General features: G+C 44.5%; 1 protein-coding gene and 1 long non-coding RNA gene across 6 annotated transcripts in view; one reads left to right on the top strand and one right to left on the bottom strand.

Moving 5' to 3' along the window:
- Positions 1–20,921, bottom strand: part of SENP5 (SUMO specific peptidase 5) — a 70,112-nt gene extending 49,191 nt beyond the window's left edge. For 3 of the 5 annotated variants that reach the window (XM_009202023.4, XM_021935063.2, XM_009202022.4), the window contains exons 1-2: positions 20,704–20,916; positions 469–2,012 (exon numbers count right to left, since the gene is read on the bottom strand). In XM_009202023.4, the coding sequence (XP_009200287.2) occupies positions 469–1,981 (1,513 nt within the window). In that variant the 5' untranslated portion in view covers positions 1,982–2,012; positions 20,704–20,916. Of the gene's footprint in view, positions 1–468; positions 2,013–20,703 lie in introns of all 5 variants that reach the window. The other 2 variants (XM_003895321.5, XM_031663928.1) reach the window with 2 other exon arrangements.
- Positions 20,922–21,180: 259 nt separating this feature from the next.
- On the top strand, positions 21,181–21,516 carry LOC108584414. The gene is made up of 2 exons (XR_001899440.2): positions 21,181–21,263; positions 21,345–21,516. It is a non-coding gene; the product is annotated as an uncharacterized LOC108584414 (long non-coding RNA).
- Positions 21,517–23,207: the final 1,691 nt, after the last annotated feature.

The raw sequence follows: 23,207 nt of genomic DNA on the forward strand, positions 1-23,207 counted from the left end.
CACAAAAAAAGTGGCCAATAAACACAGAAAAAGATGTTCAAACTTAAAACTCAAAAATGCAAATCAAAACAAAACTCTGTGATCTATAAGACTGGCAAAGCTTAACAAGTGTAAACCCGTTCAACTTTTTGGAGGTTAACTCAATTCTCTTAAAATTTTAAGTGTGAATATTACTTCACCATCAATTCTAATAATGAGAATTTAGCTTACAGAAACAAATGTATAAATGTAAAGAAATAATTTCATCGCACTCTAAGATTATGAAAAACATGGAATCAATGCAACTGTCCACGAGGATTAAATTATGGAACATCTACACAACGCAGTAATATAAAAGGCTTCAAGAAGACTAACTGGTTTAAAGAAAAATCCATGTGTGGGAGAAAAAAGTAGGACTCTTATTAGCAAGGATAATGGACAGCAAGTGTGAGCTTGGAGTCTGGGGAAGAATAAGGGAAAAGTGCATACCAGACAGACAGACTGACAGCTGTTCATCATCCACTGGAGAGGCTTTCTGACTGTCCTTTCCACCTCCTACTTGATTTTCTAGTTTGAGTCCACTGCACACCAGGGGAGCCTCCAGTGGACTTTTACAGTAAGGGTGGTCCAGCAACTCAGAACTAAGAATGTTCTGCTTGAGAGATCCATCCTCCTCCATCTGGTATGAGTTCTCACTGTGAACAGCCTTTTGGGACACAGGCCCATCTACACTACTCACAGATGTATCTGCTCCAGACACTGACAGTTTTACTCCGTCATCACTAAGAGAACTTGTCCGATTTTCCTGACCCAGAGTCATAATTTCTTTTTCAGTTTCTGAAACGAACATGGTATTAGAATGATGTTCTGGTAAGGGGATGTCATGAATCAGCTCTGTACACTCCCACTTAGGAGAAGCACAAGATGACTGGTCCCAGGCGTGTGTGGCACTGCCATTCTGTTGGTCAGGGAATGCTTCGTCTAAACTAAGCTCTTTGCCCAAGAAAGGGCTTCCTTTAGTGTGGCCATCAGGCACATGAGAGTTCGTCCCCTTCACCACAGCATTGCTGTCCATATCTGGAAAGTACGGCTGATGCCGACAAGAAGGGTCTTTAGGTTCTGGGGAAGGAAATGCGCTGCCACTGCCACCCTCACCGTTCTCCCTAAGGGTCTCTTGATGGTCCCCAGTGACCTTCTGTACCCAGCTTCGCTGGGCTTTTCTTAGCTTGCAAACTTTGCTTTTGGTTCTGAAGTGCTGGGATCTGAGAATCCTGTACCGAAATCTAATCATGGATAATTTCTCATACATCATAAGAGGAGATAATCTGATTCTTCTATGTCGGTTAAGTTGGAACTGCTTTGGAATCAAGGGTCCCCCATTCCTGTGGTGCTCCGGCCCTTGGCAGCAGCCGTAACAAAAGCCCTTTCTCTTGTGGTTGCTCAAGGTGACCACAATCGCGCCACTCTCCCCTGGACTTTGGCTCTCCCCATTGAACTTCATGGGAAAGTCAGAAGCCTGTGGGTCTGTCCTAGGTCTGTGACCATTGGCCTGACCTAAAGCACTATTGGATGGAAAGTCAGTAACTGTCTTCAAGAGATTTTTCTCTCTGCAGTATTCATGGTCAGAATTCTTTGCTGATGACAACAACTTCTCTGCTTGGAGTCTCAGGAGAGTCCTTGAGGAGGAAACGAAGTGTTTAGTGTCCTTTCTTTTCACTGGAGAGGACAGAGTGCTAGCATGTGGAGTATCCACACTGAACTTGGTCTTAGCACAAGGGGGTTCATCCTTGACCCATGTTTTCTGGATCTGAAGGGCTTTCTTTCCACCCTGGAAATGTCTCAACTGTCTATTCCTAGTAATTGGCCTTCCCAGCTTAGCTTTCAGAATGCACAAGTGTTGGTGAAAATAAAACTTCTTAAAGCCTCCAAACCCAGTGTTCCATTTCTCAGAAAAGGCTAAGTGGATTCCTTTCCTCCATAGAATTTTCCTCTGTTTTTTCATTTTCCTGATGCATAATGAGATCTGGATGCAGCTGTAAAGAAGAGAAGGAAGTTATATTTCTATCTAAAAATAAGGTCATGAAGACATATTCACAGTAATTAGGGTAGAAAATTGAAAAAAAAAAAAAAAGAGTACATATACTTCAATTTAGACTATTAGACACAATGAAATCTTACCTGACCAAGGTTTTCATCACAATGAAAACTGAGAGGAGGGAGGACATGACTCTAACAAGAAGCCACTTGCTGTACACCTGCCTCTAAGAAAAATAAACTTAAGAGTCATTTTAGACCAAGCACAGTGACTCACACCTGCAATCCCAGCACTCTGGGAAGCCAAGGTGGGAGGATTGCTTGAGCCCTGTAATCCTCACTCCTATAATCCCAGCTACTGGGTAGGCTGAGGCAGGAGAACTGCTTGAACCCGGGAGGCAGAGGTTGCACTGAGGTGAGATCGTGCCACAGCACTCCAGCCTGGGCGACAAAAGGGAAACTCCGTCTCAAAAAAAAAAAAAAAAAAAAAAAAATGTGATTTCTGTAACCTCAGTGTGATTTGGAGAGGGAACTGAGGTAAACATGTGTTCAGTCCTCCATTTTTTTTTCCCCAGAGAAAACGTGTACACAGAAAGATAATACAGCACTTCTGAGTAAATTGTTAGCAAGTTGAAATTAGAATATTGGCTTCTGATTCGGTCTAGTGCTTCTTCCACTCTACCTGCAGTGGCTGGTGCCTTTCTTTCTAGACTAAAGAGCCTTCACTAATATTAGATCTTATTAAATCCTGAGGGGAAGTTATCATTTGGTTTTAACTGTCATTCATTTCCATCTACTGTCTCTAGAGTGTGTTTCTGCAGTATATGTGTGTATGCTTGTGTTGGTTCTTTTTTCTTATATTCACTTGAGATCCAGAACCATCAATGGGTGAGAGCATTTGATAAAGTGCTGTCCTTGCATGGCTACCCAGAGAGTCTTTGACTGGTAACAAAGGAGCCTGGCCTCCCTCTTGAGACGTTGACATCATATGTATTTACTAAATATCTACTGGCACATGACTATACAGAGCAAAAGTACCTGCTCTTTCTTTTAAAAATTTGCTGTACAGCCTGTAGTCCCAGCTACTCGGGAGGCTGAGGCAGGAGAATGGCGTGAACCCCAGAGGCGGAGCTTGCAGTGAGTTGAGATCGCGCCACTGCACTCCAGCCTGGGCAACAGAGCGAGACTCCGTCTCAAAAAAAAAAAAATTTGCTGTACAAAACAAATTATTTTGCTATGAGCAAATTATAATTAAGTCATATAGAATCAGTCTTAAGTGGTATTTGGTCTCCTCTCCCTTCCCTGTCCTTCATTTCACAAATGAGAATACAGGGCCAGGCGTGGTGGCCCATGCCTGTAATCCCAGCACTTTGGGAGGCCGAGGCAGATGGATTACCTGAGGTCAGGAGTTCGAGACCAGCCTGGCCAACATGGTGAAACCCCATCTCTACTAAAAATACAAAAATAATTAGCCAGGCATGATGATGGGTGCCTGTAATCTCAGCTACTTGGGAGGCTGAAGTAGGAGAATTGCTTGAACCTGGGAGGTGGAGGTTGCAGTAAGCCAAGATTGCGCCACTGCACTCGAGCCTGGGAGACAAGAGTGAAACTCTGTTTCAAAAAAAAAAGAAGCTACAGGACCTCACAAAGCAGAAAGGCTCAGAAGTGGAGGCAACATATACCTATGAAAGTCAGGAGTATGGGTGGTGCTGAAAAGGCAGGGCTGGCTCAAAGTCTGAATAAGAAGCAGTGAAACTCCTAGATACCATCTCCTACCCCGGCAGATAATGAAAGTTTCACTTTTTGTGGCGGATGACCCAGGATAGTCCAGTATGTCATGTACAGCTGAGCACAGAGCCAGGAGGATAAATGAGTTTATACCGTGAATTCCCCTCCAGGCCCTTCCCTACTCAGCTTCCATAAGACTGGCAAGAAGCTCTATACCCACAGGAAGGTGACCAGTCCCTGGGGGAAAACAGATCATTCAGGGAGAAAAAACCTACAGATGGTGATATCTGGGGCTGTCTCAACAAAACAAGTCTGAACAATTACTCTATAGGATGGCCTCAAGTTTAAGAAGCAATTAGACTTCAGATCCCCACTTAACTCCACATGGCAATCAAGTGACCCTCCCCTACCCGAGACTGGAAGTTTATCCTTTAGAAAGAGTAAAATGGAAGGCCGGGCACGGTGGCTCACGCCTGTAATCCCAGCACTTTGGGAGGCTGAGGTGGGCGGATCATGAGGTCAGGAGATTGAGACCATCCTGCCTAACACAGTGAAACCCCGTCTCTACCAAAAATACAAAAAAAAAAAAAAATTTGCCGGGCATGGTGGCGGGTGCCTGTAGTCCAAGCTGCTCGGGAGGCTGAGGCAGGCGCAATCTTGGCTTACTGCAACCTCCACCTCCCAGGTTCAAGCAATTCTCCTACCTCAGCCTCCCAAGTAGCTGAGATTACAGGCACCCATCATCGTGCCTGGCTAATTATTTTTGTATTTTTAGTAGAGACGGGGTTTCACCATGTTGGCCAGGCTGGTCTCGAACTCCTGACCTCAGGTAATCCATCTGCCTCGGCCTCCCAAAGTGCTGGGATTACAGGCATGGGCCACCACGCCTCCCTGAACCCGGGAGGCAGATTGCAGTGAGCCGAGATTGCACCACTGCACTCCAGCCTGGGCGACAGAGCAAGGCTCTGTCTCAAAAGAAAAGAAAAAAAAAAGAAAGAAAGAGTAAAATGGAAAGTCTGCAGACAGAGGGACTCCAGGCATAGTTTGAAGATGGAATTATATACTGCATATGAGACTCCAAACACACTTTGCCACTCATCTCCCAGAATGCTAGCAGTCTGTCTTACCCATACAAGCAGACTGAAGATTCTTTTCTGGAGACTGTAACTAGTCCACAAACACACACACACACAAATCCATAAAGATAAAGACATTACCCCCACAAAATGGCTCAGCATAGCCCACAGTGTACCCCAAAGTTGACATGTCTCACCATGTGTTAAGAGTTCCCAAGCAGTTTCTTAGTGGTCATTCTTAAAAACAACTAGATGGGCTGGGCGAGGTGGCTCACGCCTGTAATCCCAACACTTTGGGAGACCAAGGTAGGCAGATCACTTGAGGTCAGGAGTTCGAGACCAGCCTGGCCAACATGGCAAAACCCCATCTCTAGTAAAATACAAAAAGTGGAGGCCGGTGGTGGTGGCTCAAGCCTGTAATCCCAGCAATTTGGGAGGAGGCCCGGGGAGACAGGCAGGATCCGCGAGGTGGGGTGGAGACCATCCTGGCTAACCGGTGAAACCCGTCTCTGCAAAATACAAAAACTAGCGAGGCAGTGGCGAGTATGCAAGTCCCCAGCTACTCTCCGGGAGGCTGAGGCAGGAGAATATAAGCGTGAACCCGGGAGGGCAGGCTTGCAGTGAGCGAGATCCGGCCACTGCACTCCAGCCTGGGCAACAGAGCGAGACTCCGTCTCAAAAAAAAAAAAAAAAAAAAAAACAAAAATTAGCTGGGCATGCTGGTACATGCCTATAATCCCAGCTACTTGGGAGGCTGAAGCACAGTAATTGCTTGAACCTGGGAGGCAGAGGTTGTGGTGAGCTGAGATTGCACCACTGCACTCTAGCCTGGGTGACGCAGCGAGACTCCATCTCAAAAAAATAAAAAAATAAAGGATGACCAAGAATCACCAGACTTCTAGGGACAAAAACAGACCAAAAGAAACAGATAAAAGTAAAACCTATATATAGATTAGTTAACTTTTATAAACTAACAGGGAGGGGAGAAAAGGGAGCTATTGCTTAATGGGCACAGAATCTCAGTTTGGGAAGATAAAAAGGTTCTGGAGACGGATGGTGGTGATGGTTGCACAGCAATGCGAATGTACTTTAATGCCAATGAACTGTACACCTAAAAATGGTTAAAACAGTAAATTTTATGTTACGTATATTTTACCACAATTAAAAAAAAAAGAGGGAGCCGAGTGTGGTGGCTCACACCTATAATCCCAGCACTTTGGGAGGCCAAGACAGGCGGATCGCTTGAGGTCAGAGTTCAAGACCAACCTGGCCAACAGGGTGAAACCCCGACCCTACTAAAAATACAAAAAAATTAGCCAGGTGTGGTGGCACGTGCTTATAATCCCAGCAACTCGGGAGGCTGAGACACGAGAATTGCTTGAACCTGGGAGGTGAAGGCTGCAGTGAACTGAGATTGAGCCACTGTACTCCAGCCTCCAGCCTGGGTGACAGAGCAAGACTCTGTCTCAAAAAAAAAAAAGCACCGAATACTATCTTCAAAGAAGCAAAAGCAAATATTATATCCATCAAAAAAAAAGAACAGGGTATTATTCTTTTTCAAAAGGAATGGTCAAAAACAAGAAAGGGGTCTTGAAAATTAAAAATAAGGGCAGAAACTAAAAACTCAACAGAAAGCTTGGAAGTTAAAAAAAAATAATAAATGAACAAAATGAAAAGATAACTGTTAAACTAGAAAAAAATATTTTCAACATGTATCATAAAGGCCTAATATTCCTAACATAGATAGAACTCTTAAATTAAGGGATAACTGAAAAAGCGCCTAATGGAAAATAGGAAAAATACATAAGGAGACAATTTACAAATAAAGCTTTTTAAATGTTTCTTAAGCTTAAGAAAGATGTCCAACTTCATTTATAAGGCAATTGGCAAAAATTATAACACATTCTCTTGGTGGGGAACAGGGGCCTTTCCACACTTTGTTAGGAGGACTACAAATTGTTCCAATCTTTTTGGAGAGTAATCTGGTAACATTTAATAACTACAAAAGCATTTACCTTTTAATCCAGCAACCCCACTTTAAGGAATTTACCCTGAAGACATGCCTACAATAATACAAATATACACATGTACAAGGCTATTCATTGCAACACTGTTTATAATAGAAAAAATATTAAAAACAACCGGCAGGGAATCGTGGCTCAGCCTGTAATCCTGCACTTTGGGAGGCTGAGGTGGGTGGATTGCTTGAGCCCAGGAGTTTGAGACCACTCTGGGCAACATGGTGAAACCCTGTCTCTACTAAAAATACAAAAATTAGCCAGGCATGGTAGCACGTGCCTGTAATCCAGCTACTTGGGAGGCTGAGGCAGAAGAATTGCTTGAACCTGGGAGGCGGAGGTTGCAGTGAGCGGAGATCGCACCAGCGAACTCCAGCCTGGGGGACAAAACTCCACCTCCAAAAAAAATAAAATAAAATAACTGGCTAATACTCTTCAATCACGTCAATCAAAGTCCTGAAAGACAAGGACAGACTGAACTGTCCTAGAATGAAACACTGAGATTAAGGAGATGACAATTAAGAAAGGTGTAATCCTGGCTTGAGTCTCAGTTCAGAAAAAGAAATGTGACAATTGACAAAATTGGAATAAGGTGTGTAGATCAGTTAGCAGTATTCTCTCAATGTTAATTGCCTGGCCTTGACAATGTGCTGTAATTCTGTAACACTGGAGAGGCCAGGTACAGTGGTGAACACATATAGACCCACCTACTTGGGAGGTGGAGGCAGAAGGATTGTTTGAACCCAAGAGTTCAAGATCAGCCTGGGCAACATAGCAAGACTCTGTCTTCTTAAAAACTGAAGCAAGGTCGGGCGCAGTGGCTCATGCCTGTGATCCCAGCACTTTAGGAAGCAGGGGTGGGTGGATCAACTAAGGTCAGGAGTTCGAGACCAGCCTGGCCAACATAGAGAAACCCCATCTCTACCAAAAATACAAAAATTAGCCGGGCGTGGTGACATGAACCTGTAATCCCAGCTACTCAGGAGGCTGAGGCAGGAGAATCACTTGAACCCAGGAGGCAAAAGTTGCAGTGAGCCGAGATCATGCCACTGCACTCCAGCCTGGGCAACAGAGCAAGGCCATGTCTTCAAATAAACAAACAAACAAACAAAAAACTGAAACAAAACATCAGAACAAAGCTAGGTGAAACATATAGAAAAGCTGTAATATTTTGCAATTATTTTTGGTAAATTTGAAGTGATTTCGAAGTTAAAAGTGAAACACTGAAACATTTAAAATTTTGAGCAATCTCCCAGAAAGTACCACAAAATGACAGACTGAAACTAACATAACTACTAACAAAAAACGTTTACAGAGATGTAAGTTATCAAAATATTTACCTCCCATGCATCCTTCTTAGAGAGTCACAGGAGGAGGTACTCTGGCAAATAAGAGAGTAAGTCAAGAAGACACAGGATGCACGAAATGAGATCCAAAACAAGGGTCAGGCAAAGAGAATACTAAAGATAACAGTAAAAATAGATGCAGAATGACAACGTGCCTCAAGTCTGGAGGGCCACCAATCCAGAAGGGAGCAGTCAAAAGTCGGTCAAAAGGCTCTAAGAATGTGGTATCGATAGAATTTCTAAAATGTATGAGTGCAAATAAAGGAGATACAGACAACCAGAAGAGAGTCTGCAGTTAGCAGTAGGTACAGACAACACTAAACAAAAGATAAAGACAATTAACTTCAGGGACAACAGAAATATGTACAAGAAAGGGAAAACAGTGGTTGTAAGTCTTGGTGTACTACATGGTTTAACTATGACTACCATTTACCTAACAGTAATAAGCTAAACACAGATCTAACCCAACGCTTCTCAACCAGATACTCCATACCACTCCAACCCAACATTTGGAAATGTGTAGGAAATTCTTGGTTGCTGTAATACATCCAAGTTGGTATTGACATTTACTGCTGGGGTCCAAGGACGCTAAATATATGCAATAAACACAGCAATGAAGAATTATCTCACCTGGAATGGTAACACTGCCCCCATTCAAGAAAATTAGTTCTAGAAAAAATTATGGTATCCCTACAGTGGGAAGATACAGTGGTATCTTGGAGGGAAGATAAGAAGTATGCAGGTACACAGACGTGGGGAACAGAGGTGAAAAAGAAAATCTTCATCTTCAAGTCAACAGATAAAGCATAAACTAAGTAACCAAAAGTTACATTATAAAAAGGTAATTTAGGCCGGGCACAGTGGCTCATGCCTGTACTCCCAGCATTTTGGGAGGCTGAGGTGGGCAGATTATTTGAGGTCAGGAGTTCGAGACCAGCCTGGCCAACACAGTGAAACCTTGTCTCTACTACAAATACAAAAATTAGCCAGACATGGTGGCAGGTGCCTGTAATCTCAGCTACTTGGGAGGCTGAGGCAGGAGAATCACTTGAACCTGGGAGACGGAGGTTGCAGTGACTGGAGATCATGCCACTGTACTCTGGCCTGGGTGACAGGAAGACTCCATCTCAAAAATAAATTTAAAAAATGTAAAAGGCAATTTAAAGACATGTTGTTTATACCAAAGCAATACCTCAAAGACTTGAAAGAGGCTGCTTTTGGTGAATGGGAAACAGCAGAAAGGGGCAAGATTCTGAGAACTAAGTCAGGAAAAAAGGCTAACGGTTTCTGCCTTCAGTACACAGATTTCCACTATAAGGCATAGTACCTTATCCTCAACTATGCATGGTATCCCTCAGTCCAGATAACAATCGTTTTCTACTCCAGATAGTAAGTCTCAGGTTACCCTGTTTATGTCTATGCGGAGAAGAAAGGGAGGTCAGGTGTGGAAATACTTTTCTGAAACAGACTTTCAAACAACTCCTCATATTTTCTGTCCCACCTTCACCTCCACAGTACATGACACAGCTAATCTTGAGACTTTTAAAGGGTTTGGTAACATAACATGACTATTTGAAGGCTCTCTCCACTGTTGGTTTGGGATACAGCTTTCTCAAGTTGGCGAATTAGTTGCCATTAGTCTTGCCTGCTTTCCAGCTTTCACAATATTGTTGTTCTTCTTATTGTTCCTGTTCTTTGTTATCTAGAGAGTTTTTAAGTCCTCTATTGTTTTAATGAAATTTTCAGGCTGGCATGAAATTAAATGTATATGTTCAACCCACCACCTTTACCATAATACACTGTTGAACGGAAAAAATCAAGTTGCTGACCAATAAGTACCAGCCCACTTTTGTTAAAAGGAAAAATATATGCCTATGCTTGAATCTTTGAAGAAAAATGTCTAAAAGCATACACACCAAACTATCAACAGTTTAGGATTACAGTTCCTAAACTGTGCCCAAGGTAACCTGGGATTCTGCAGAGAACTCACAAGAGCACCACAGGAAATTCTAAATTACAGGGAAAAAGTGATCTTCTATACTCGTCAAACACCCTGTAAACTACTAGTTCAAGACAGTTCAGTTTCAAAATAGATCACACTATATTCCTTTTGATGATATCATAATCTTTGCAAAGCTGAGTATCTGTTGGTTGCTGTGATTTTAAAAAAATATTGTGCAAATACCAATTCAGAGCAAAAAATGAGTGGAGAAAACAAAGATATAAACAAATGTTACTTATTTTTTAAAATAGCGAGATGGTGGCCGGGCATGGTGGCACACACTTGTAAGCATAGCACTTTTGAAGGTCAAGCATGGCAGATCACCTGAGGTCAGGAGTTCGAGACCAGCCTGGTCAACATGGTGAAACCCTCTTACTAAAAATACAAAAGTTAGCCAGGTGTGGTGGTGGGCATCAATAATGGCCAGCTTCTCGCGAGCCTGAAGCAGGAGAATCGCTTCAACCAGGGAGGTGGATGTTGCAGTGAGCCAAGATCATGCCACTGGACTCCAGCCTGGGTGACACAGTGAGACTCCGTTTCTAAATAAATATTTAAAATTAGAAATTAAAAACATAAAATAAGGTAGCGAGATGGGTTCTTGTTATGTTGCCCAGACTGCTCTTGAACTCCTGGTCTCAAATGATCTTCCCACCTCAACCTCCCAAAGTGGTGGGATTATAGGCATGAGCCTCCATGCCCAGCCAAAAAAAAAAAATTTTTTTGTTTTAATTAAAAAGGTAAAAGGTAATGTGGGTGGCCACGTCCAGTACGATTCCAGGGTTTGTGTTTTGTAGTGCCCAACAAGTATATGCAGTAAATAACTGCAGTTATTTAAGAATGAAATTAAAATGTCATTTTATCTTTCTCTTCCTTATTTCTGTTTGAGTGTCTCACTCTGTCACCCAGGCTGGACTGCAGTGGTGCAACCAGAGCTCACCTCAACTTTCCAGGCTCCAGCAATCCTCCCTCAGCCTCCTGAGTAGCTGGGACTACAGCAGACGCACACCACCAAGCCTGGCGATTTATTTATTTGTTTGTTTGTTTGTTTATTGTAGAAATAAGGTCTGTGTTGCCCAGATTCGTCTTAAGCTCCTGGACTCAAGTGATCCGCCCACCAAAACAGCTGAGATTATAGACATGAGCCACCACATCTATCTGACTTTGTCTTTCAATTTGTGGATTTCTTAGATGTCGATTAGGTTGTGAGAACATAAATACTTCATTTTTATTTTTTGAGACAGAGTCTTGCTCTGTTGCCCAGGCTGGAGTGCAGTGGCACGATCTCGGCTCACCGCAAGCTCCGCCTCCCGGGTTCACACCATTCTCCTGCCTCAGCCTCCCAAGTAGCTGGACTACAGGCACCTGCCACCACATCCGGCTAATTTTTTTGTATTTTTAGTAGAAACGGGGTTTTACTGTGTTAGCCAGGATGGTCTCAATCTCCCGACCTCATGATCTGCCTGCTGGAATTACAGGCGTGAGCCAGCGCACCCGGCCCATAAATACTTCTCAAGCTATTTGAACCTAATTACTTAATAAATTAAACTATTAAGCTTAGGGACATGTAAAAAACATATTAAGGAGGGTGTAAACAGAGAAAATTTAGGAATCTCTAGAGTACTGTTTTACCTTGTCAGTGGAAAAAAAATCACTTATATATAAACAAACTTCTTAATATGAAATAACATAATTCAAATAAACTCTTACTATGGTATACTGCCAATATCAGCCAGGCATGGTGGCTTATGCCTGTAATCCCAGCACTTTGGGAGGCAGACGTGGAGTATCGCTTAAGCCCAGGAGTTCAAGATCACCTGCCTGGGCAACACAGGGAGATCCTGTCTCCAAAAAAAAAATAAAAAAGAAAAACTTAGTCAAAAGTGGTGGTACATGCCTGTGTTCCCATCTACTCAGGAGGGTGAGGTGGAAGGATCGCTTGAGCATGGCAGGTCAAAGTTTCACTGAGCTATGATCACACCACTGCACTCTCGCTTAGGTGACTCTGTCTCAAAAAAAAAAAAAAAAAAAAGAGTCACATTCAGGGTACAACGGAAATATCTGGCAAAAGGGTCAGGAAACACCTCTCTGAAGAAATTATTTTTTCTCTGAAGAAATTATTTTTCAGCTGAGACAAATGATGAGCAAGAGTTACTAGGCAAGAGAGAGAATTCAGTATTCCAAGGAACGGAAATAACTTCAGTAACACAGGCACCAAAGAGGTAGGTAAGGAACAGAAGAGCTAAATTCATGACGGTGATACTTAACATAAGGTTGGTATGAAGCCACTGAAAGACAAAGATCTGATTCACATTCTTGAAAAAAATCATTCTACCTGCAATGTGCAGAATGCCTAGGAGAAGGTCACAGCAGAAGAAACCCATTAGAAGTTTGTTACAGGTAAATCAATGCAGACACAGTGTGACAGTTTCTTAGACTGAAAAACTGGGAGGATGTAGCGAAGTGAATCAATCTTCAGGACACAGAAAGGATCTGTCATTTGTCAAAAGCCTATCTGTAGGGAGTACAAGTTCCAGTATCAGTTACTAGGTAGATAGTGGTATCACTGATATGAAATACAGATGGAGATAGATTAGGGGAAGGTTATACTGACTATGCCTTTAGTCTTTCACATGTTGAATTTGAGATGACCATTAGAAATCCAAGTGGATATATACCATTGGATACACAGTTCAAGAATTCTGAAAAGAGGACATCATGTGAATTCCAGTTTTCAGCTTAAGAGTAACCAAAGCTATAGAAAATGATACGATCACTTAGAAAAAATTTGCAAAAGGTAGAAGAGAATGTACCCTAGGGCAATATCCCAAGGAACTCCAGGATTTTTTTTTCTTTTTTTGAGAGGCAGTTTCACTCTTGTTGCCCAGGCTGGAGCACAATGGCATGATCTCCGCTCACTGCAACCTCCGCCTCCTGGGTTCAAGCAATTCTCCTGCCTCAGTCTCCCAGGTAGCTGGGATTACAGGCACGTGTCACCACGCCCAGATAATTTTGTATTTTTAGTAGAGACGGGTTTCTCCATGTTGCTCAGGCTGGTCTCGACCTGCCGACCTCAGGTGATCCGCCCAACTAAGCCTCCCAAAGTGCTGGGAATACAGGTGTGCCCAGGTGGAACTCCAGGATTTAAGAGTGAGATAAAGAAAGAAGACTAAGCAAAGGAAAGTGAAAAGGAATGACCAGGGAGATAAGGTGGAAAATCAGGTAAAGGTGGTATCAGCAAAGCTAGAACAAGTTTCTAAAAAGAGGGAAATGGTCAAAGGTTGTTGAGAGTCAAGCTAGATAAGGATTAAAAGTGTTCACTGAATTCTCTTGACATTTGCAGGAGAAATTTTAGTACAAGGGAAAGGACAAAAACCAAGGTGGAATAAAGAAGGCGATACATAAAAATTGCTCAGGAAGCCCGGGTAAAGCTGAAACATTTTTTAACGGAGATTCTTATACGTGTTTAAATTCTGATGAAGTACTTTACTTGTGGATAAAGACTGAAGATTAAGCAGACACATTTTACCATCATTCCCTCCTAAAACTTCATTAAGAATAAAAAAATTTCCCTTAATCTTTTTTCTTTTTTTTTTTTTTAAAAGAAGGTCTCATTCTGTCTGCCATGGCTCACTGTAGCCCCAAACTCCCAGGCTCAAGTGATCCTCCTGACTTAGCCTTCTGAGTACCTAAGATTACAGATGTGAGCGAATAAATTAATTTTTTAAAAGAAAAAACCAGCCAGGCACCATGGTACATGTCTGTAATCCCAGCTACTCAAGAGGCTGAAGCAGAAGGATCCTTTGAGGGCAAGAGTTTGAGACCAACCTAGACAACATAGCAAGACCCATCCCTAAATAACTAATTAAAATTAATTTTTTTTTTTTTGAGATGGAGTCTCACTATGTCACCCAGACTGGAGTGCAGTGGCATATCTCAGCTCACTGCAACCTCCGCCTCCCAGGTTCAAGGATTCTCCAGCCTCAGCCCCCCAAATAGCTGGGACTACAGGAGTGTGCCACCAGGACTGACTAATTTTCATATTTTTAGTAGAAAGCGGGTTTCACCATGTTGGCCAGGTTGTAATTTACATATTTTTAATTGACAAATAATTGTGTATATTTATGGAATGCAATGTCATGGTTTGATCTATATATACACTGTAGAAAGGCTCAATAAAGCTAATTAGCATATTCATCACCTCACCAACTTTATGTTTTGTCATGAGAACAATAAAAATCTGTTGTTCTTAACAATTTTGAAATATACACTTTTTTTTCTTTTTTTTTGGTTTTTGAGATAGAGTTTCGCTTTTGTTGCCCAGGCTGGAATGCAATGGATGATCTCGGCTCACTACTACCTCCACCTCCAGGGTTTAAGCGATTCTCCTGCCTCAGCCTCCCAAGTAGCTGTGATTACAGGCATGCGCCACCATGCCCAGCTAATTTTGTATTTTCAGTAGAGACGGGGTTTCACCATGTTGGTCAGGCTGGTCTCGAACTCCTGACTTCAGGTGATCTGCCTCAGCTTCCCAAAGTGCTGCGATTACAGGCGTTAAGCCACCGTGTCTGGCCTTCATTCTAAACTGTGGTTCCCATGCAATGGGATAGATCACTAAAAGTTATTCCTCCAATCTGAGACTTTTCCATCCTTTGATCAACATCTTAAGAATTTTTTAACTTAATTTTTTAAAGATATAATTCACTTGCAGTGAAATACATAAAACTGAAGGGCTTTTGTTTTTTAAAGCATACATACACAAAATAGAAGACCAAACAACAGCAAAAACATTTTGAAAGTTGGAACGTGGATTGACTTAAAGATCTAAAGAAGTTAAATCTTCGTTGGGGCTGGGCGCGGTGGCTCACGCCTGTAATCCTAGCACTTTGGGAGGCCGAGGCAGGCAGATCACCTGGGTTTGGGAGTTCAAGACCAGCCTGACCAACATGGAGAAACCCCATCTCTACTAAGAATACAAAAATTAGCCGGGCATGATGGGTGCATGCTTTTAATCCTAGTTACTCAGGAGGCTAAGGCAGGAGAATCGCTTGAACCCAGGAGGTGGAGGTTGCGGTGAGCCAAGATCACACCATTGCACTTCAGCCTGGGCAACAAGAGTGAAACCCTGTCTTAAGAAAAAACAAACAAATAAATAAATAAATAAATAAAAATAAATATCAGTCGGATGCCATGGCTCACGCCTGTAATCCCAACACTTTGGGAGGCTGAGGCGGGCGGATCACCTGAGGTCAGATGTTTGAGGCCAGCCTGGCCAACTTGGCAAACCCCATCTCTACTAAAATACAAAAATTAGCAGGGCATGGTGGCATGCACCTGTAATCTCAGCTACTTGGGAGGCTGAGGCAGGAGAACTGCTTGAACCTGGGAGGTGGAGGTTGCAGTGAGCCAAGTTCATGCCACTACACTCCAGCCTGGGCAACAGAGCGAGACTCTGTCTCAAAAAAAAAAAAAAAAAAAAAGTTAAATCTCAAGCTTGCAGGGAGGAAAGCAATTTAAAGAACAATACCTCAAAACAGGTCAGGAATTGTTCTACAGAGGGATGTGAATGTGAATATGATGCTAAAAATAAAAGGATTGGTCAAATGATTTAAATATCCTCCCACACGCCACAAAACCAGCCAACTATCCCCTACCCATCGTTGAAGAAACCTGGAGTCTTCTTCTCTAAACTACAGCAGCACAGCCCAATAAAAGGTCTTACCCAGTATGGTAGCCTCTGGGCAAATGTGGCCATTAAGCACTTGAAATGTGTCTAGTGCAAGTGAGGAACTAAACCTTTAATTTTAATTATTTAGATTTAGGCTGCTACACATGGCCAGTGGCTACCATATTGGATAGTGCAGCTCTACTATCAAAAACCTTTAATTTTAATTATTTAGATTTAGGCTGCTACACATGGCCAGTGGCTACCATATTGGATAGTGCAGCTCTACTATCCAATATGGCAGCCACTAACCACATGTAGCAGCTTAAAACAATCCTATGTAAAAACAAAGAATTCCTGGACTGGAACGCTTTTCAACTGGTCCAGCTGAGAATGAGGTCATCTTACTGAAAATAGTTGAGTTAAATGAACATGAATGAGTGTTTATAAAATGAATGCTAAGACCTTCAGCCTTTCCCTCAGTTTAGCAACCAGACTGCTGGAAGCCCAATTTGTACTCTCCAAGTAGGAGGTCCCTTCTTTAGGGAATCTGACCCTGGAGCAATGACAAGACACTGCCATTGAAGGTTCTCAAATAAAACGGCCCAGGAATTAAAAGCAAACTTCACATCGGTTTCCTTTACATTTCTGCCCCTGTATTCCCAGCCATGCTGCTGTATGTTCATATTGACGAAATACCAACATTCCTTCAAAGATAAAACACACACACACAAGGGAAACAGAAGTGAGGTTTACACTCTTGTTAGATAGATACTCACTGACCCTAGGACAGCCCCAAGCCTGAACAGCCCCTTAACGAGCCCAATATTTGGGTGAAAGTTCACAGCGCAGCCACTGTACAGGTTAACTGAAGCTTCACTATGAAAAAGTTGTATCGGCCAAGTGTGGTGGCTCAAGCCTGTAATCCTAGCACCCTGGGAGGCCAAGGCGGGCGGACTGCTTAAATCAATCTGCATTCCAACTTCCAAAATGTTTTTGCTGTTTTTCTGTCTTCCATTTTGTGTACATATGCTTTAAAAAACAAAAACCCTTAAAGTCTATGTATTTCACTGTATCTTTTTTTTTTTTTTTTGAGACGGAGTCTCACTGTGTCGCCCAGGCTGAAGTGCAATGACCTGATCTCGGCTCACTGCAAGCTCCACCTCCCAGGTTCAAGAGATTCTCCCGCCTCAGCCTCCTGAGTAGCTGGGAGTACAAGTGTGTGCCACTACGCCCAGGTAAATTTTGTATTTTTAGTAGAGACGGGGTCTCACTATGTTGGCCAGGCTGGTCTCAAACTCCTGACCTCAGGTGATCCACCGGCCTCAGCCTCCCTAAGTGCTGGGATTACAGGCGACAGCCACTGCGCCAAGCCATAAATTATATCTTTAAAAAATTAAGTTAAAAAATTCTTGAAAATTTTAGTCTCAAGTAGTTTGAGAGTCAGAAGACTGCCTCAAGAGCCAGTCAGCGACTTCTAACCTTCACTTTTTGCTAGGTTGTTACAACTCCCTAGAGCTGCTTTGTTTCAATGTTAAATCTGCAGTATCAGTTTAGATTGAAACTGTAACCCTGGGTTCATACTAACCCTTCACATATACCTCTATTTGTCTCCTGTCAGAATCTGAAATTCAACATCAATTAAAACTTCAGAATTAAGGTATTTCAGACACAAAAATAAAATTTTAGAGATTCAGCTATTTGGTTTCTCAGATACATACCAGGTCTCTCTAGACTCTGAATATATTAGACAACCTATGTGTTAACATGACTTGTTTTTTTGTTTTGAGACAGAGTCTCACCCTGTTGCCCAGGCCGGAGTGCAATGGTGCAATCTCGGCTCACTGCAACCTCCGCCTCATGGGTTCAAACGATTCTCCTGCCTCAGCCTCCCGAGTAGCTGGGATTATAGGCGCCCGCCACCATGCCCAGCTAATTTTTTTTTGTATTTTCAGTAGACACGGGGTTTCACTGTGTTGGCCAGGCTATTCTCAAACTCCTGACTCGTGATCCACCCACCTTGGCCTCCCAAAGTGCTGGGATTACAGGCATGAGCCACCGCACCAGGCCAACATGACTTTTTAAATCAGTGACTTCAGGATGTCCTTTGTCATCTGGTTGTAGAAAATCAACATGCTGCTGACTGGGTATGGTGGCTCACACCTGTAAACCCAGCGCTTTGGGAGGCCAAGACAGGTAGATCACTTGAGGTCACGAGTTCAAGACCAGCCTGGCCAACATGGTGAAACCCCGTCTCCACCAAAAATACAGAAATTAGCTAGGCATGGTGGTGGGCGCTCTAATCCCAGCTACTTGGGAGGCTGAGACAGGAGAATCACTTAAACCCAGGAGGCGGAAGTTGCAGCGAGCTGAGATCGAGCCGTTGCCTCCAGCCTGCACAACAAGAGTGAAACTCTGTCTCAAAGAAAAGAAAAAAGAAAATCAACATGCTATAAACATGATCATTTTAGAGAAAACATAATTTAGTATATTTGGAGAATCTGTAATATAAGGTCCATTTCCGGCTCTACTAATAATAGAGTAGGAATTGCTAAAGCAATGAGAAGGCTACCAAAGAATACTTTGAGAATGAATGTATTTCCCTAAAAGAGAATGCGCAACTCAGCCTCATGGCCTATTTACCCTAATTTTGAAAATATTACCCACCCCCAAAAAAAAGTCACAAGGGTTTCACCATAATGGGTAAGAAAAATACATGTGAAACACTGTGACCACCTTATCAGTTGACCCCTCCTAAGCGTCTACTAAATTCTTTAAATACGTGACAGAGTATAATCTAACCCGGAAAAGAAACAGGAACTAAAACCTCGCAAAGACATGCTTAATATCGCGAATGCCAAGGTGATCTACTTCAATCAGATGTTTGGCAACTAGAGAAGCACAGAATCCCCTGTTCCCAAACTGAGCTCCATAGGAAGCTGGCTAATAACACGAAGTAAGGCCATGCATGCCAGGATAGAGGAGGCAGAAAGGCAGGCCTGTGTATAGAGCACTGGGTTTATGACAAGCTAGAATAAAAGCAAAATACTGTTAAATTTCAATTTTTCTATGATTTTTGAAGGATTCACATAATAGCCTACCCAAAAAAAAGGGCTAATTTACCAAGTGATATAGGCTAGGCGCAGTAACTCATGCCTGTAACCCCATCACCTTTTTTTTTTTTTTTTTGATAGGGAGTTTTGCTCTTGTTGCCCAAGCTGGAGTGTAATGCCGTGATCTCAGCTCACGGCAACCTCTCCTCCCGGGTTCAAGCTCTTCTCCTGCCTCAGCCTTCCGAGTAGCTGGGATTACAGGCCTGCGCCACCACGCCTGGCTAATTTTGTATTTTTAGTAGAGATGGGGTTTCACCATGTTGGTCAGGCTGATCTCAAACTCCCAACCTCAGGTGATCCGCCCGTCTCCGCCTCCCAAAGTGCTGGGATTACTGGCGTCAGACACCGCGACTGGCAGATTCCAGCACTTTTGAGAGGCCAAGGCAGGTAGATCACTTGAGCTCAGGAGTTCGAGACCAGCCTGGCCAATATGGTGAAACCCCGTGTCTACTAAAAATACAAAAATTAGCCAGGTGTGATGGCGGGAACCTGTAATCCCAGCTACTCTGGAGGCTGAGGCAGGAGAATCTCTTGAACCCGGGAGGCGGAGGTTGCAGTGAGCCAAAAAGATCGCGCCATTGCACTCCAGCCTGTTACAGTGAGACCCGGTCCCCTCGCCAAAAAAAAAAAATTGTGAGCCAAGGTGTAAATGAAGCCCCCCTCCCCATCACCCTCCCCTACAAACCAAGCTTTTCTCCTAGAAATGATGCCCTGGGAAAAAAGCTACGTTGAGTAAAGATCACAACTGATACAAGCCATCCCTTATACCAATAATGTGCTATCAACAAGCGTGAGACATGTGGATGGCTAGGAGAGAGTCTGGTTTCTTCCTGATGCTGCCCACCCAAAACAGAGACTGCAGTTAGGCTCTGACCACACAAGCGCCTGGCATCTCCGGGCACCCTTCTCCATACCAAGCTTAGTTATTCCGGGCAAAACACAAAACAACAGAATTAGGAACCTATCATGAAGTGTCCTGGATATTCTTAAATTTAACCAGATTCTCAAAACATTTCATAACGTCTGCTTTCTTCGTTTAATTCTCCAAACATTATAATTTATATTGGTAGAAGAAAGTCCCACTTTACCTGGGGTGAAAAAGGTCGAAATGTCTAGCATGAGATGAAAAAACACTACCAGACAGCAGGGTAGGATTTCACCTCGGCTATTCTGGCTCTAAGTCCAAAACTCCCACATCCTCTCCGCATCCCTCCTCCCGCGACAGAGTGGCCACAGGGCGCAGAGCGGGGGACGATACCACTCAGCGCAGACTGAAGGGAAAAGACATCTCCCGCCGCGCTCATGCCCAACCGGGCTCTCTGGAAAAGGGTCCCGGGAGGGCGAGGGAAAGAACCAAGGCCGGAAGGAGGCAGAGCGGTCTGAGCAAATAAGAAACCCGGACTTCCAAGGCGGCCGGAGCCGGAGGCCTGTGACAGCCGCTCCTCCTCCCAGAGCTTTCCCGGCTTCGTGAGGAGCTGGGGGGCGCCAGCCCCGGTGCCTGCGCCGCACAGCCCGGCTGGAGTGAGAGCGCAGGGCAGCGGCCCCTCGGGACCAGCTCGCGCGCCTCCCCCGGAACGGCAGGCAGTGGCCGAGACGGACCGCGGCCTCCGGCTCGGGCGGGGGAGGGCGGCTCGAGGCCTCCGGACCGGGCGCTGAGCTGGCGCGCACCGGCGCGGGAATGGCCCCAGCCAGCCCCGCCAGGCGACCGCTGAATCCGTCATTTGGCTGCCCACGTCCCAGCTTACCTGCGACCCTCGTTCCTGGCAGCTGCCCCGCCACCGGCCCCGACGCGGCAGCAGCCTGGACCGCGGGCCCCGCCTTCGTCAGCTCCAGGGGAAGCCCCGCCAGCGAAGAGGCGTCCGGCCTGCTCGCCGCGGCCACAGCCGCCGAGCTTCCTCTGAAGCCGCTGCCGCGACGCCGGCGCCGGCCTATCGCGTCACCTCCTCCGCGCCCTTCCGCCTGCGGGGCTGGGCCTGGCACCGCCCCGCTTCGGGCGCTCCCGCCCCGCCCCCCGGCCCGCAGCCGCCCCGCCCCCGACCGTCACCGCGTCCTTAGCCCCAGCCTCCCTCAGAATCGCTGGCTTTGAGCTGCGAAGGGGTTTCTGAGACTCCCCTGTAGCCCTGCTCCCTCCCAGCTTTTAACCTCTAAAAGGGCTAACTCAGGACTGCAGCTAGTGTGTACACTCCCCCTTTAATTCTCCTCATTGACCCTGCTCACCCCTCAAGCTAAAGACCCATCCCAGCTCTGGACGTCGTGAGGCCTGGCCAGGCGTCCCCTCTCTGGTTTTCCCATTGATCTTACCCTGGTATTGGGATTGGCCTCTTTATCTGTGTCCTACCCGCCCCAACTGTGAGTGCTTTCCAAAGTTACAAGTCTGTTCTGACAGGTCCTGACATAATAATAGCAGATTTATGGCGGAAGATGAGTTCAGTTTTGAACATACTCGATCTGGAAGAATCAAGTGGAGGTGACTGCAATGGAATACCAAGGGTGTGTTGCTGAGAGCCTGTGTAGACAATAAGGATATGCATTGATGGTATGAAAATAAAACAATACCGGGGCTTTCAACTGCAGGATGGTTTGCTTTTAATTATCACCATGTGTCAGAAAATTCTAAACAATGTTAACGATAAAGTACTCCTCTCTAGATAAAGTACTCCTCTCCAAACGAAAGCTTTGTTTAGTCTTTTTTTTTTTTTTGAGACGGAGTCTCGGGCTTCATCACCCAGGTTAGTGCAGTAGTCGGATCTCAGCTCACTGTAAAGCTCCTCGGCCCTGGGTTTACCATTTCTACCTCAGCCTCCTCCCGAGTAGCTGGGATCACAGGCTCAGCCACCTCAGCCTGCCAGGTTTTTGTATTTTTTAGTAGAGACGGGTTTCACTGTGTTAGCCAGGGATGGTCTGATCTCCTGACCTCGGGTGGATCCACTACCGGGCCTCCCCAAAGTGCTGGGATTACAGGCTTGAGCCACTAATGCCTGCTGTTTAGTCTTATTTCTAAACAATGGCTGCAATTACTGTTGATTTTTTTTCTTTTTTTTTCTTTTTTTTTTTTTTCAAACAGGGTCTTGCTCTCTCGCCCAGGCTGGAGTACAGTGGCACAACCTAGGCTCACTGTAACCTCTGCCTCCCGGCTCGGGCAGTTTATCCTCCCACTCTTCATCCTCCAAAGTAGTTGGGACCACAGGTCGTGCACCACTCCCCGCTAATTTTTGTTATTACATATACTATAATTACTTTTTGTAGCGATGACTTCTTCCTCCTATGTTGCCCAGGCTGATCTTGAACCCCTGAGCTCAAGTGATCCTCCCACCTGGGCCTCGCACAGTGCTCGAATTACAGGCGTGAACCACCACGCCAGGCCCTTCTTTCTTTTGAGACGGAGTTCGGCCTGTGGCTCAGGGCTGGAGTGCAGGCGCTGACCCCGGCTCACTGCAAACTCCACCTCCTGGGCTCACGCCATTCTCCTGCCTCAGCCTCCTCGAGTAGCTGGGACTACAGGCGCCTCGGGCCACCTCGCTGCCAACTGTTTTTGGTTTTTTAGAGACGGGTTTCACCATGTTAGCTTGTGGGATGGCTTGGATCTCCTAACCTCGCGGATTCACAACCGCCTCGGGCTTCCCAGTAGTTAGGGGAATACAGGCGCGGAGCCCCAGCCTGGCCTGTCAGTGATTTTTAGTCATTTGTTTGGTGCCCTATCTTTGGTTTCTTTGTATTTATCTGTCTTGGATATCATTGAGTTTCTCTGATTTGTGGGTTGATGTCTTTCATCAGTTTTGGGAAATTCTCAATCATTACCTCTTCAGATATGGTTTTTGCTGCATTCTCTATGCCTGTTCTCTGAGACACCAATTACATATGTAAGATTATTATTATTATTATTATTGAGACACAGTTTCACTCTTTTTGCTCAAGCTGGAGTGCAATGGCACGATCTTAGCTCATTGCAACCTCCGCCTCCCGCGCTCAAGCAATTCTCCTCCCTCAGCCTCCCAAGTAGCTAGAATTACAGGTGCCCCACACCACCAGCTAATTTTGTATTTTAGAAGAGATGAGGTCACCATGTTGACCAGGCTGGTCTTGAACTCCTGATCTCGTGATCCACCTGCCTTGGCCTTCCAAAGTGCTGGGATTACAGGCATGTGCCACTGCACCTAGCCTATTGTTGCCATCCTTATATCCATGAATACTCATTATTTAGCTTCTCTACTTATTTTTATTTTTTATTTTTTTATTTTTATTTTTTTTG

Source organism: Papio anubis, chromosome 2 (genome assembly GCF_008728515.1).
Source record: "Papio anubis isolate 15944 chromosome 2, Panubis1.0, whole genome shotgun sequence".
NCBI classification, from domain to species: Eukaryota; Metazoa; Chordata; class Mammalia; order Primates; family Cercopithecidae; genus Papio; species Papio anubis.